This window comes from Ranitomeya imitator, chromosome 3, assembly GCF_032444005.1.
Source record: "Ranitomeya imitator isolate aRanImi1 chromosome 3, aRanImi1.pri, whole genome shotgun sequence".
NCBI classification, from domain to species: Eukaryota; Metazoa; Chordata; class Amphibia; order Anura; family Dendrobatidae; genus Ranitomeya; species Ranitomeya imitator.
In genome coordinates, this window is record NC_091284.1 from 427,544,732 (window position 1) to 427,560,897 (window position 16,166).

At 42.6% G+C, this 16,166-nt stretch overlaps 1 protein-coding gene across 2 annotated transcripts in view; it reads left to right on the forward strand.

Annotated features, from left to right (window-relative positions):
- Positions 1 to 7,508, forward strand: part of ULK2 (unc-51 like autophagy activating kinase 2) — a 168,031-nt gene extending 160,523 nt beyond the window's left edge. For both annotated transcript variants that reach the window (XM_069757236.1, XM_069757238.1), the window contains one exon: positions 4,995 to 7,508. In XM_069757236.1, the coding sequence (XP_069613337.1) occupies positions 4,995 to 5,056 (62 nt within the window). In that variant the 3' untranslated portion in view covers positions 5,057 to 7,508. The remainder of the gene's footprint in view (positions 1 to 4,994) is intronic.
- The last annotated feature ends 8,658 nt before the right edge of the window (positions 7,509 to 16,166 follow it).

Genomic DNA, 16,166 nt, shown 5'->3' on the forward strand with positions numbered 1-16,166 from the left:
CTCAAGAGCAAGGGTATTTGGTCCTTCCCTAGATACTATCCTAGAGTCGGCCTCTGATAAGAAGGGGTTTCCGGAGGACAAGCCTAAGAGGTCTCAGTCCTTTCGGAGAGGTTTTCCCTTCAGGAGACAGTCCGATTTCAGAGGGGGTAGATCCAATAGAGGATTTAATAGGGGTTCCCGTAGCCACGGCAATAAGAACAGAAGTTTCTTCTTCAGCCCCTCCTTTAAATCTAAGACACAATGACTCCACTCTTATCGGGGGAAGGCTTCGCCACTTTGCAGAGAATTGGGCCCGAATCACTCAAAATCAGTGGGTCTTTCGGACTGTGTCAGAAGGCTACAGTATCGAGCTTTACTCCCCTCCACCAGACAGATACATCGTACATATGGTGGTTATGCAAGACTCTCCCATGATGATAGACTTAAAGGATATGCTTTCCTCAGAAGTCATAATTCCAGTTCCACCACTAGAAGTAGGCCAGGGACACTACTCTTCCCTATTTTCCATAACAAAACCATCCGGTGACTCTCGCACAATAATAAATCTGAAACCTCTGAATGCCTGGGTCAGGTACAAGAGGTTCCGTATGGAGTCCATATGATCAGCAATCCTCCTCATAGATCGGGATGTTGTGATGTGCACTCTCGACCTGAAGAGTGCCTATTATCAGGTCCCTGTCCACCCCTCATCTGAGGCTTCTGAGGTTTGCGGTAGTTCTGCCGTCTGGGACTTGTCACTACCAGTTTCAATGCCTTCCGTTCGGGCTTGCCTCAGCACCTTGTATATTTACAAAGCTGGTGTCAGAGATTGTCGCTTTCCTGAGAAACCAGGGGATCATAATAGTCCCATATCTCAACGACTTTCTCCTGGTAGCAAGAACGCCAGAGATTCTGTCAGACCACAGGAACCGAACTATATCTGTGATGGAACAATTAGGATGGGTCATAAACTGGCAGAAATCCAACCTGACTCCGAAACACAGGAAGAATCTTCCTGGGAGTGTCTCTGGACTCAAGAAACAGGATATCCCTACTACCCGAGACCAAGCTGGAGGCAATACAGATCCAAATCAGGCTCCTATTAGAACGCAGAGCATCAATAAGGATGGCCATGAGAGTACTAGGCCTAATGACGGCTTGCATACCGTGTATAAGATGGGCACAGTTCCATTCAAGACCTCTGCAAAGATTAATCCTTTCCAGATGGGACCGTCGTCAGTCTTCTCTGGACAGTATTTTAAAGCTGACGTATCCAGTACGAAGGTCTCTCCTCTGGTGGACACAACCAGAGAAGCTAAGAATCGGAGTGTTATGGTCTACCGATCCCTACGTAGTAGTTACTACAGACGCCAGTGCCTGGGGCTGGGGAGCTCATATAAAAGGCAGGATCCTACAAGGGAGGTGGCCAGCAGATGTCATTCACAGCTCCTCCAACTTCAAAGAGCTGTATGCTGTTTGGGAGGCATTGAGAAGGAACCGACACTCTGGCAAATTGCCATGTCAGGATACTAAACTACAGTACCACCAAAGAAAATAAACTGATGGCACAAGGAATGTAAAATATAACAAATTTTATTATAATATCAATAAACAAAAATCAAACTTATATCAAAATATCTAGGTACCTCAGGCACAGCTAGAGGTCACTAGGGGCAAAGCACTAATCACAACAATCATGCAAGTATATGACCGACACAAAATACATTCAAGGCTTCTCTATAGTTTCACGTATAAAGCACCACCAGAGTGACTTAGCACTGCCCTTCAGCTTTAACCCACTGGCATAAGCCTAAGTGAAAGTATTGAGGGAGCCGAGGTTCACTGGTCATGTGTCGACGTTAACTACCTGAATACTGCCTGGATGCTGCCAGCATAACCGTTGGATCATGTCCGTGATCTCTGAGGCCTACCAGTCAGAGGGGGTCCCACCTCCAATCCAAAGGGTCTCCATGCACATTCTACTCGAAGGATAGCTACTTCTTGGGCTGAGCGGGCAGGCGCCTCTCTAAAGCAAATTTGTAAGGCTGCAACATGGGCTAGTGCCAACACCTTTTGTAAACATTATAAACTTGATGTTTTGTCTGGTCAACATACTGCATTTGGGAGAAAGGTTCTCCAAGCGGTAATCCCACCCTGAGGAAGTGCCTTGGTACTCTCCAGGGTGCTGTCAGGAGGGACGTCCTGGAAAATGGGTATTAAGCTTACCGTTAATGATGTTTCCAGGAGTCCATCCTGACAGCACTGGTAGTTCCCTCCCTGGTGATATTTATACGCATGATGTAATATAACCCTGGCATATGATGTAATACGTTCCTGGCATATGATGTAATATGTTCTATTTACCATTAAAGAATTTTTTTTCTGCATTTCCATGAGGCGGTTCTTGTTACAACACGGAGGATTGGGGGTGGGACATGACCTTTTGAACTCTCGTGTTTCCTTTCCCAGCAAGGGAGGAGGACGTCCTCCAGGGTGCTGTCAGGATGGACTCCTGGAAACATCATTAACGGTAAGCTTAATACCTATTTTCTCATCTTTCAGGATACATCAGGGGCTTATCTACAGAGATAAGCCCCTGATGCTGGTGGGCTTAGCTCACCTTCGATTTTGGGGGTGACAGGTTCCCTTTAAAGAACATGTTGATATTTTTCTATCATCCAGAGCTGCATTCACAATTCTGCAGACTGCCGCCACAAACCTTGATGGCTCAACCCTAGAATGCCATCTTGTAAAAGAGCCTTGCATTATATTAGCTCATTAGGGTTGTGATTATGCCCTATAATACATACTATGTGTACATGTTACACCGCATCCCAGCTTGTACTATTCTGTATATAAATCAAGAATGCAATTTTTTTTTATTTATTTTTTTTTTAAGCTATGTATTGTTCATAACAGGATATAGAAGACAGATCAGATCATGAGTTGAAATATTCTTATTGTTTTCAAATAAAATGGGAACGTCTCATTTAGAAATTGACGGCAGCAACACGTCCCAAAAAACGGGACGGTGTTAGCAAAAGGCTGGAAAAGTAAATGGTACTAATGGAAAAAGAGGTGGCGGGTCAACTTTCAATTAAGTCACATGACTGTGTATAAAAAGAGCTGGTGGGGTCTGTGCAGACTATCAGGAATTGGTAGTGCTTTGGGCACAGCGCATATCCGTCTCCGCAGGTGAGCTGCAGGCATCTCTGGACACATTTCTTGAAATCCCATCCACTATGCTGTAACATCTGCACTCTGCACGTTGGATGCTGCACAAGTACTCCGTGTCCAACCAGCAGCGTTGACTGGTCTGCACATTCCCTCAGATAGGCAGAGTCTCTCAGAAGCAATGATGGTCAGAGGTTCGCCAGTCTGCACAACAGCGTCTAAAAATTGTTGAACAATTTAAGTAAAAATGTAAAGCCTTTGAATATCAAAAGTTTCAGTTATTCCAAAGTGTTCCGCTCTCAAAACTTCAGCAATCTGTCTCCTCCTCACTTCCCAGACGTTTACAGACTGTTGTAAAAAGAATAGGTGATGCTTTACAATGGTAGACCTCGCTCTGTGCCATCTCTGTTGACGTGTTTCGGTCATCCATTTTGAGTTAATTTTTTCAAATTACATAGAAAAGTTTCCAACTCTTGATATGTTTTATGTTCTATTGTGAATAAAATATGATTATTAGAGATGTCCAAATCCTTGCATTCTTGTTTCATTCATGAAGCTGTCACGTGCAGGTCACGAGAGACTCGCGGCCATTCTGTGCATTAGCGGTCCTTGCTCTGATTTGCACAGACTTCTTCATAAGTCCTAATTATGAGAGCCCCAGTGATTAGACGCCTATAGTTAATGCATGTCAATTGTCCTTGTCAGAATCTGAACCATACAAAAAAAATTAGAAATGTTAATTTTTATATAATAAAAACTTTAAAACTTTTCCCAATATACTTTGTGTATCTGTGCCTTAAAATGTTCAATAATTCGGCTTGCTGTCATTTAATTTGAATCTTCAATGTTTATTCCGGTGGATAAAAATCTGTCCTGTTCATGTAGTGTGCCTGTGTTTCCATCGTACGACCAGGACAGCTATATAGCCACTTGAACCAAATGATAGAGCCTCCTATTGAATGATGGCCAGATGAAATCTTGACTCTGGGCAGTTAAAGGGAACCGATGATAAGAATCCTGCTGCCTAAACCACAGACAGCATGCATCAGATCCTGGCTGTGTGATTCTTTCCTTTTTTAACCCGTGGCTTGGTCAGCTCGATTCTGCAGCGTATCGTGTACTCGTCCGTTATGCAAAAAGATAAGCTATAAGGGGTTATTTACAAAGAAACAAGTTATCCTCCATCTATGGGCCCAAGTGGCTGGATCACCACCGATCTCGAGAACGGGACTCTGCGTCCCCATGTTGAATGGAACTGAGGTGCTCATGATTTGACGTGTTTCTTTCATGGTCAGTGGGACTGGCAGAGAACGCCAAGCACTGTACTCTGCTATTTCTTGAAGTTCCATTGTCCAATTAATGGAGCAGAGACCAAGCGCATTGCTGCTCTGTTCAAGATGGTTCTCTGCAGGCTTTTTATTCATGTTCTAAAGTCCCGAATGCTGGGGCTTCCCTAAGGGTGGTCCCACCGCGATCAGCAAATTATCTGCTATCCTATGGAAAATTATATATATTTTTTAAGTTACTGTTTTTGTTTTTATTAAAGTACCCACAAAAGAAATGAGACTTAACTGAAAAGTTAGAATTGTTCTGTTGCGGAGTTTACATTGCCAGATTTAGGGATACAAAGGGTGGCGTGAAATGGGTTGAATTTTCCATACGAGGTGGTGCCTTATAAATGTCTGACCATGCTTTCACCCTTTTTTTTAATTGTATCATCGCAAGCTAGAATATCCCTGTGCTTGAAGCATTACTAATGTTTTATAGTCTAGCTCCACTGTTACTTGTGTTTTATATGATTTTTAACACCCTCTTCATTGTTTTTAACCCTTTTTCCCCAGATAAAGCGAGTGTGGAAGGACGACTGTCTGCACTCTATGGAGCCGTCGCTCTGTATGAATAGTAATGGACAGCTGAAGACTAATACAAGGGACCACTGTAGTGTAGATCAGTGTATATATACTTGTACATCTAACACATGGAAAGAGGAACCAAAATCTCCATTGGTGGCTTTCCGAGTGAAAATAAATCAGGGGACTGCGGGAAGGCTGCCTTATTTTAGAGACACTCCTTGCATAACATGCCTTTCAATCTACATGTAACATGGAGGGAAATTTTTAATTTTGGATATGTATTTTCGATAATGAACTACGGTTGCTCCAGGAAGGTGGAGGTGATGAAACCAGTAGGGAAACCTTCAAAAGCTGCAACCCAGTATTCCAGTAGTGAAGTGTTCAGTGTTTTACCCACTCACCCAAGGGTTTCTGGTACAACGTCTGAACCCAGAGAATCCATCCAACCGAAATAGAAGAAAAGCACTTTATTTTGAGTAGGAACAGAAGTAAAGGAAACAAAAAAAAATAAAAACAAAACGGAGCTTGGCCACGCAGAGTGTTGGTTAACTTACCCTCCTTTTGATGTGGCTACCTGACGTTCTACTTTTAAACCAATTTATTTTGCACTAATTTCTTAAAACTGTAAATGATCTTGTATGGAACTCTTATCAATATGAAAAGGCACAATGGATTTACTGAAAAAGTTATCATTTCATTGTATGTATCAAAAAGTGGAATTTAATATGTAGCTTCCTAAAAACTTTACAAATGGTAAAAAAAAATTTTTACTTGTGACCCTTTTGTATCTACTTGTCTAATACTTGATTACTAATATGTTTGTTTTTAATAACGTTTTTATTTTATCGGTATTTGCTTTCTATACAGGTGTCGTGTGTTGCATATATATTGGTTTGTGCATGTGAAATGTGCGGACTTCCTCTAGTTCTCAAATCGGGTGTTCTCCGACCAGACGCCAATGAGTTCCATGGACAGTGTTAGAGAAGGAACAGTGCTGTAATATAGACGTGTGTGACTACTACTACTCTGTTAGGTATTAATAGACAGTAGCTCCTGCCGGACAATTACGGTATACCCCTAAGTCTGTAGTGTGGCCTGCAAATATTAGGGTGCAGCTCATATGTCTGAACAGTAGATGACGCAGGAAGAGCCGCTCACAGCTATGGCACCAAAGGTTAGTAGACAGAACTGCTGTGTGACCTGTACAACTAGATATGGTCACTGGAGGCCAGTACTTGGTGACGTTTCTTCTCTTTTTCTTTTTGAAGAACAGCAGTGCCACTCATTTATTTCATGTGTAACATGCCACTTTTATTTTCTAATGTGACCCGTTTGGATAAGCCTTTTATGTCATTTGTTTTTAGTAGTTTACCGAAAATGGGTTACACCTAAGTCCGAATTCTTTCACATGGGCTTACCATATTCTTTATATACGTTTTCACACCTTTAGTGCAGTTCTAGGTCCTTGATACTTTTTTTTTTTTTTTACCTATGATGAAAGTTAGAAAGACAAATACTGCGTCACCGTGTTTTAAGGTTGTTGTTTTAGATGTTTTTTTGCTCCTGATTTTTTTTTTTTTCCATGTTCAGTTCTGAAAGCATAACAGCCATTTTTTAGGTTCTAAAAAGCATTTAGGTAGAAAATGAAATACCAGCGAGTTTTATATGAAGTTATGATTGTTGTTTCTACTTGGTCATTACATTTAATGGAGGCATTTCACAGACCTGTGGAAAATGCATGCACGTTCCCATGCGGAACAGATGCGCGGCATATACCATGTAGGTCTCCGCTTGACTAACACAATGTGTTCACGTTAAGGGACACGGCATATGATATTTTTAAATGTTTGCATTTTTTTTATGTTACTGGTTTAAAAGGTTAAGAATCTCGGAAAACTTTGCTGTCTTCTTTTTGCCACAAGTATTGGAATAAACCTCCTCCCCTAATTAAAGCAGTCTGAGATTTTGCATGTACCCATTATGGATGTTACTTGATAATAAGACTAACGTCTGCTAATATACACTTAAGGACAGTATGTGAAAAAAAAAACCATAATTGAATGTTTTTAGCCAAACTTCCAACACCATTTGTTTCACTAAATTCTGATGCTTGACCGTTTTTTACTACCGGATTTTGAGACTTCTGCTAAAATACATTGATGGTCATAAAGTAGTACTTACACCACCGCTGCAATATATTAATATTTCAATGCACCATGTGTTTTTATTTTACTTGACAGCCATTTTTATATTATTTATCAAAAATTCTGCCAATTACTTTGAAGTGTTTTTATTTATGTACCTGCTTGTGGAATATACAGATGCCCGTCTGTGCATTTCTAAGTCTTTAATACCGTGTTTCTACCTCTCGTTTGTAAACTGCATGCGTTATTCTTAAATCTAGATTACAACTCATAGAACCGTTGCAAAAATAGCCTTTTATTATGGCTTGTATAAATGTATATTACGAATAAATAAAACAAACAGGAAAAAGCTCCACAATTTTTCTGTTTTTGTTTTTTCACTTGAATTAAGTGGTTAGTTGATAAGATTAAATATAATCTAGTTGATTGTGATTGCAAATATTGTCAAAAAGCTACAATTTCAGGCCTTAAAGGGAATCGTATCAGGTTTTTGCTATGTAATCTGAGGGCAGCATAACCTAGGGCAAGAAAGCCTGATTCCAGGGATGTCACTTACTGGACTACCTGGTGTAGTTCTCATAGTCCCTGGCTGATGTAGATGTAGCAGAGCTAAGACTTTTGGGCTGCGTGTGACCCCGCCTGAGTAGCAGCTTCCTATGTGCGCTGAATTGTCAGCATCCTGCTAATCAGGGATGGGGTTACAATAATTAGCCTGACTGCTCTGCACATGAGAGAGGCAGTGATAATCTCCTGCTGATGAAACAATTATTGACTTGAAACTACAATACACAGTATAATTAGTGACATATCACTGTAATCAGGCTCTTTTGCCCTACATTACACTGCGTTCAGATTAAATGGCAAAAATATGGTGCCTGGTTCCCTTTTATAAGGAGTCTTACAACCGAAGACATTCAAGGCACCCAAATGGACATTATTAGGAAAAAGGGGTTGACAAGTAATGGAACCCCCCCCCCCCCCTCTCCATTAAGCCCTATCTATCCCAGAATAGTATCAATAAAAAAAAATCAGGTCACCCTGCAAAATAAAAGCCCTCACACAGCTATGTCAGCTGCAAAATGAAAATGTTATGGGTCTCAAAAAATGAAGACAAAAGCAAATGTTTTAAGAATTTCACTCAAGTAGAAAAAAAGGTGCCAAATTGGTATCACTATAATCATACGGACCTGGAGAATCCTATTTCCAGGTCATTTTTACTTTAAAACGAACACCCCAAAAAACAAAATAAATCTGAAATTGTGTATTTTTCCAATTTCACCTTTATTTTACATGATATAGTAATATGAATGTTATTCAAAAGTACAACTCAACCCACAAAAACAAGACCTTATACAGCCATGTTGGTGGAAATATAAAAATGTTCTGACTCTGGGAAGAAGGAGAAGACAGACCGGAGGCGCCAAAAAAAAAATCGCCCAGTCCTTAAGTTGGTTAAGGTGCATCTATCATTTCAGAGGAATAACGCTCATCCTGGCCATTATAATATTTTCAGTTCTCTCTGATCTGGTGGGTGGAAACTGGCTGCTGTTTCCCGTACACAGTACACCAAGAGAAGAGTCCTTGCTCTTTTTTTCTTTGTAACAGACATAATCCGTAGCATGGAGGACAATATAAAGCAATACTGAGCTGTGTGTCAGTGAATCCAACACTAAAGTGAAATAAATTGTCAAGAAGCCGCATCTAAATCAGCCTGTGACTGCTTGGTCTCTCACTCTGCTGGTGGTCTGTCTAAAGTTTGACCAATATGGATTTGAGCTGCGTTTTTTTTTTTCCTAGCGTGGATGTTGAGTTCAGGAGACACGAAGAAGTGGAAAAAGTCCATGTAACACAAAAAAATAATTTGAATAGGTAGCTTTCTGACAAATTTTCTTCTGATCTGTAAGTTTTGGGGGTTCCTCAGTTGATTCACTGCAATTTTTTAATGCTTGTGTGCTCTGTCACACAGCATTTTTCACAACTTCTAAAAGTATACACATTTAAATTATGATTCAAATCATTTTTTTTTTTTTTCACATTTAATCAGATCATAACTAAACCTTCAAGGCGGTACTAGTGTGATATTCAAAGAACAAAGGGACAAGATGTTTAAATTATGTTTCTCGAATGGATTAAAACTAAAAAGACAATGAGGGCAATAGTCGTATCCTGGTTAAAAAGGGAGAATGTGCTCACCTTGTGAGGTTGCGAAAGTAACAACCCCTATATCAGCTGAAGAAATCGGGTGCTGCCAATCCACATTATGGAGTAACTTGTACCACTTGAAGTGGATGTAAATTCACGATGCCAATGATCCAGAATGTAGTAAGAGACTCCAAATACAGAAAAACGCAATGGGAGCTTTATTGGCACCGTCCTACGCAAATCTTGGTGCTTGGGAACCCGGAAATTTTGAGGAGATTCTTTACCAGCTGAGGCTGCTGCCAGCTCCCTGTATTTGGAGTCTCCTACTACATTCTGGACTGTTGGCGGTGTGGATTTATGTTTCCTATTGTTTGTACTTCCCACACGATCTTTAGAAATCCTAGTCAGACGGTTGCAGGCAGCGGCCTTTTGGGACTGTTAAGATAACTCATTTTCAGAGACTATATATTTCAGAGACATGTCTATCTAATGAAATATTCTAATTGCTTTTCTCGTATACTTTAAAAACAAAACAAATGGGGGGTAGAGCATACTGATGGAGGAGTAAGATGTCTGCTCCAGCAGCTCTGTGCCTAATCCTCCCTTTCAGCTGCTATCAAGCAGAGATATTTGCCTCAAATACATTTGGGCAAAGCCAGAAGACTTGGCAAACCGGGAACCAGCGTAGAAGGCGCAGAGCAACATGGACCGCTATTTCAGCTCAAATACCCCATCTCGTGCCAGAAGCACCAAATCCAAAATGGCTGCTCACTGCCACGGGAAACACCAGCCTCTCTCAATTCTCCTCAAACAGCAAGAGGATGACTGTGAGGAAGCAGAGAGCATGAGATAAGTAAATATATTAAAGCCTTAAATACTAAATAAGACCTGGAGAGGTTCTTTGTATACTAGAAAGTACTTGTAAAAAGGAACACCATGCATTTAAAGACAGTTCACAGGTGGAGGAGGCTGAAAAGTCTTAGGCAAATGTATTAAAAGAATTATAAGCTCATGGAGACATCATTTTAGCCACACATCCAGGCTGGAGGCGTTAACATCGGGGATGGAGCTGGAACATCATGTGCATTGACAGTATACCGGATTCTATAAAAACATCTGAATTGGACTCTACAATGCAGAAACTGTTTCTGGATCTTTTGGGGGACAAAGACGTAAACTCAATAGAGTTAGATTGTTTATGCAGAGCTTTAACCACTCCACGACATGCACCCATACATGTAAGGCCCATGTCGGGTCTCGCCCTTTGATGTGGACTTCGGCGCTGAGCCCACATCTTTTCCGGCACATCTCAGCTAATTTCAACAGCTGATGTGTGCCCCTAACAGCTACAGGTGGAATTGCAATCCACCTGTGGCTGTTAATCTGTTAAATGCTACTGTCAATCTGACAATGTCAATCTATATTATGGTCAGATGACGATCCAATCAATTTTTCAATACGATTGGGTCCTCATTTGAGAACCAAACAAGCAAACTATTCAGAATTTTGTTTCTGTTCACGACTGGGATCCTACCTCCCGCTCAATTAAATGGGAGTCTCTGAAGAGTGTCCTAACAGGCGTTCTCATATTGCATGGAGCACCCCTCAAGAAAGAACGGGCAACAGAAATAGCTGATCTTCTCAAATCTCTAAACTTGAAACATAAAATAATCGTAATCCATCTTCTAGTGATGAGCGAGTATACTCGTTGCTCGGGTTTTCCCGAGCACGCTCGGGTGATCCTCGAGTATTTGTTAGTGCTCGGAAATTAAGTTTTCATCTCTGCAGTTGAATGATTTACAGCTATTAGCCAGGCTAAGTACGTGTGGGGGTTGCCTGGTTGGTATGGAATCCCCACATGTAATCAAGCAGGCTAGTAGCTGTAAATCATTCAGCTGCAGAGATGAAAACTTAGTGTTCGGAAATTAACAAATACTCGGAGATCAACCGAGCGTGCTCTGGAAAACCCAAGCCACGAGTACACTCGCTCATCACTAATCTTCACCCATACACGCATAACTTTCAGCTAGACTGAAATTATTAGCAATTATAGATCAGAAGACTCAATGTTTTAGAGAATTAATTAGAAGCTGCTTTTAGCAACTAGGCAATAGGAGTGGCAAGCTACTGTCAAGAGCTCTACACCCACACACTTTAAACACTTCTATCCCATTCATAAAATCCTCTGAGATGAAAGAGATGTATAGTCATTTTAGAGACCTTCCTATACCTCAAGTTCAGGATAAAATATAATCTCACTTTGCATAAACTTTCTATATTATCTGAGGAAGTGCTACTCGACCTAGAGAAGGACTTTGTCTTGGAGGAGGTAACTACAGTTCTGAAGGTTATGAAATCAGGAAGGAGTCCAAGCCCTGACAGATGCACAGCCAGTGTCTTTAAACAGTTTTCAGAACTGAGGAGTCCCATGTTTTTTTATCAATGTGTACTGTCGCTGGGGGGCTCTTTATTATTGTTGGATGGGGCTAAGAGGGGGGGGGGGAAATTCCATGTGCATCTTGTCGATTGATGCTGAAAAAGTCTTCGGTGTATTGGGAATTTGTTTCAGGTCCTTGGGAATGTAATACAAGTGACCATGTTGCATAGAATAGCTGCTCTTTATCCCCCTCTGCACAAGTTAAGGTCACGTCTCTGCTGCCTGAGGCGAACTGCAAAATGGCGCCCCCCGTACACACACGGCTCGTCTCCGCTCCGTACACATACACAGGTCAGCTTCATACACTTTGTACACACAGGGCTCCGCCGCGTACACATGCGGCTCAGCTCCGCATGCCTCGTACACACGCGGCTCAGCTCCGCACGGCTCAGCTCCGCACGCCTCGTACACACGCGGCTCAGCTCCGCACGCCTCGTACACACGCGGCTCAGCTCCGCACGCCTCGTACACACGCGGCTCGGCTCCGCACGGCTCAGCTCCGCACGCCTCGTACACACGCGGCTCAGCTCCGCACGCCTCGTACACACGCGGCTCAGCTCCGCACGCCTCGTACACACGCGGCTCAGCTCCGCATGCCTCGTACACACGCGGCTCAGCTCCGCATGCCTCGTACACACGCGGCTCAGCTCCGCACGCCTCGTACACACGCGGCTCAGCTCTGCACGCCTCGTACACACGCGGCTCCGCTACATCCACACTGTAAACCCCTCCTGACCCCACACTTAAGCTTACCCTCTTCCAGCACCATGACAACCAGCACAGCAGAGGCCTGCATACACTGAGGCCCCTGATCATGTGACCACTGACTCCTCCCATCCGGTGCCATCACAGGTCCTGTGCGCACAGAACAGTCTTCTATGAGCAGCCCAAGCAGATGCAGGAGAGGAGTTACTTCAGGTTGAGGACCTGTGATGATGTCACGATCACGTGACCGGTCACATGAGTCGGGGAAGGCTGGATGAGGGGATTCGGCCATTCGGGACGGTTGGGAGCCTTGAATATAGTAGTAACTGAACCTGCATCTACGACGCAAATTCAGTTACTACCCGGCAGAATCTGCCGCCCCTCTCTTCATTGAAGGCAGTGCCGCCTGAGGCAAAGTACTCAACTTGCCACATAGTAGCGGCGCCCCTGGGTCAATGGTTCTCTTTCACATCCAATTCAGATTCATAATGAGACAGGAGACTACTTCCCCTTCTTCTCCCTTTCTTTTTACTCCCTCCTACTTCCCTCTGTTTCTCTTATCCTCATTCACATCCTTATTTCTCTAACTCTTCTTTCTTCTCATTTCAGATTATTTTTTTCAGTAAATTCATACTACTACTGATGTGTGAGAGGTCTGTTTTAGATTTAATTAAGATATATATGTTAAAGTATGGCCAAAGGGGTTATGAAGATCAATGTCAAATATGTTTTATAACCATCTATGTATGGATGCTTTGGCAACCTTATTTATTGTATTAATTTTTGTGGAAAATTTAATAAACCTTTGATTCCCCCCCCTTGCAAAAAATAGATACTCAAATTAGATGACGTCGTTGGTCAGAGATCACTCCTGCAGCCTCTGTCCCCACCCTGAAGCGAAGCCTCATTCATTGGGTCTGTTTCAGAGGCTTGGCTAGTACCTACTCTATTGAGCATTTGTCTGTTGTCAATTTCAAAGTTTGCGCAGTGCAAGCTCGCTTGTCACTGTCTGATGGTCTTTTCAATGCACAGGGACAGTGCGCTCCCTCGCCAGCTCTAATGAGATGTGACGAATTGGCAAAAGAATGCATTGTCAGGGCTTATTTGTAAGAAGATAATGCAACAACCAAGAAGAGCAGAGACCAGCCTTGCCTGAAACAGATGTCACTTTTGGGGACAGGCTTGTCTCTGCTCTGATTGCTCGCCTAAGGCTACGTTCTCACAATGAGTATTTGGTGAGTTTTTGATGACGAAGAATTTCTGCACTTATTGAGATTGCTCTCCTTTGTTAGGCGCTTTGCCTCTAATCTCCCTGCGAGGTACTTACATAAGAGCTGAAATAAGAGCTGTGCAGCTTTACTTGACTCTCACCTGCTTTCAGATGACTTCTTTGCCATCTTGGTATGCCCTCGAAGAGTTCTGGCTGCCTCTAGGTCCAACTTTGCTCACTGGATTAGAGCTGCCATTCAAGATGTTCAAGCTAAGTCAGGGTGCCCTCAGCCACGGCACAGATAACTCTAGAGTTAGGAGCCTCCTGTGCTGTACACGACTGTGTTCTTCTACTCTGAAAGGCTGATACTTAGGCCGGCTTCACACTCAGCGTATGAAAATACGGTCCGTATATTACGGCCGTAATACGCTGAAAAGTCCCGAAAATAGTGGTCCGTAGCTCCTCCGTAGGCAGGGTGTGTCACCGTTTTTTGCGCATGGCATCCTCCGTATGTAATCCGTATGGCAGCCGTAATGCGTGTTTTTATCGCAGGCTTGCAAAACCGACATACGGCTATACAAGGGATCCATGTGTTAAAAAAAACAAACCTATATACTCTCTCTCTCTCTCTCTATATATAGAGTCAGTGAGACACATATGTATATATATTATTACTTCATACAGCGCGAGATAGCAGAAAGCCGGTAATTCAATTACCGGCTTTTGCTTTCTCCTTCCTAAACCCGACATGATATGAGAACTGGTTTACATACAGTAAACCATCTCATATCACAATTTTTTTTTGCATATTCCACACTACTAATGTCAGTAGTGTGTATATGCAAAATTTGGCCGTTCTAGCTAGTAAATTAAGGGGTTAAATGGCGGAAAAAATTGGCGTGGGCTCCCGCACAATTTTCTCCGCCAGAGTAGTAAAGCCAGTGACTGAGGGCGATATTAATAGCCTGGAGAGGGTCCACGGTTATTGGCCCCCCCCCTGGCTAAAAACATCTGCCCCCAGCCACCCCAGAAAAGGCACATCTGGAAGATGCGCCTATTCTGGCACTTGGCCACTCTCTTCCCATTCCCGTGTAGCGGTGGGATATGGGGTAATGAAGGGTTAATGCCACCTTGCTATTGTAAGGTGACATTAAGCCTAATTAATAATGGAGAGGCGTCAATTATGACACCTATCCATTAATAATCCAATACTAGTAAAGGGTTAAAAAAAAACACATTATTAAAAATTAATTTATTGAAAAAAATCACAAAGGCTGTTGTATTAATTTATTCTACTCTCAATCCACTCACTGAAGACCCTCGATCTGTAAATTAAAAAAAAATAAACCAACAATATACATACCTTCCGAGGATCTGTAAGGTCCAACGATGTAGATCCATCTGAAGGGGTTAAAATATTTTGCAGACACGAGCTCCGCTAATGCAGCGCTGCTCATATAATAATAATCTTTATTTTTATATAGCGCTAACATATTCCGCAGCGCTTTACAGTTTACACACATTATCATCGCTGTCCCCGATGGGGCTCACAATCTAGATTCCCTATCAGTATGTCTTTAGAATGTGGGAGGAAACCGGAGAACCCGGAGGAAACCCACGCGAACACGGAGAGAGCATACAAACTCTTTGCAGATGTTGTCCTGGGTGGGATTAAAACCCAGGACCCCAGCGCTGCAAGGCTGCAGTGCTAACCACTGCGCCACCGTGCTGCTCATTTCTGCAAAACCCCGGCGAATGAAGCTAAATATAGGTCAATGATCTAGATTTAGCTTCATTTGCGGTGAGGCGCCCTCTGCTGGTTGTTCCTAGATCGTGTGAACTTTCCTAGAAAGCTCCCTTGCTCGAGCTCATAAGAGGGCGCCCTCTGCTGGTTGTCCTCATATGAACTCGAGCAAGGGAGCTTTCTAGGAAAGTTCCCACGATCTAGGAACAGCCAGCAGAGGGCGCCTCACCGCAAATGAAGCTAAATATAGCTCATTGACCTATATTTAGCTTCATTCGCCAGGGTTTTGCAGAAATGAGCAGCGCTGCATTAGCGGAGCTCGTGTCTGCAAAATATTTTAACCCCTTCAGATGGATCTACATCGTTGGACCTTACAGATCCTCGGAAGGTATGTATATTGTTGGTTTATTTTTTTTTTATTTACAGATCGAGGGTCTTCAGTGAGTGGATTGAGAGTAGAATAAATTAATACAACAGCCTTTGTGATTTTTTTCAATAAATTAATTTTTAATAATGTGTTTTTTTTAACCCTTTACTAGTATTGGATTAATAATGGATAGGTGTCATAATTGACGCCTCTCCATTATTAATTAGGCTTAATGTCACCTTACAATAGCAAGGTGGCATTAACCCTTCATTACCCCATATCTCACAGCTACACGGGAATGGGAAGAGAGTGGCCAAGTGCCAGAATAGGGGCATCTTCCACATGTGCCTTTTCTGGGGTGGCTGGGGGCAGGTGTTTTAGCCAGGGGGGGGGGGCCAATAACCATGGACC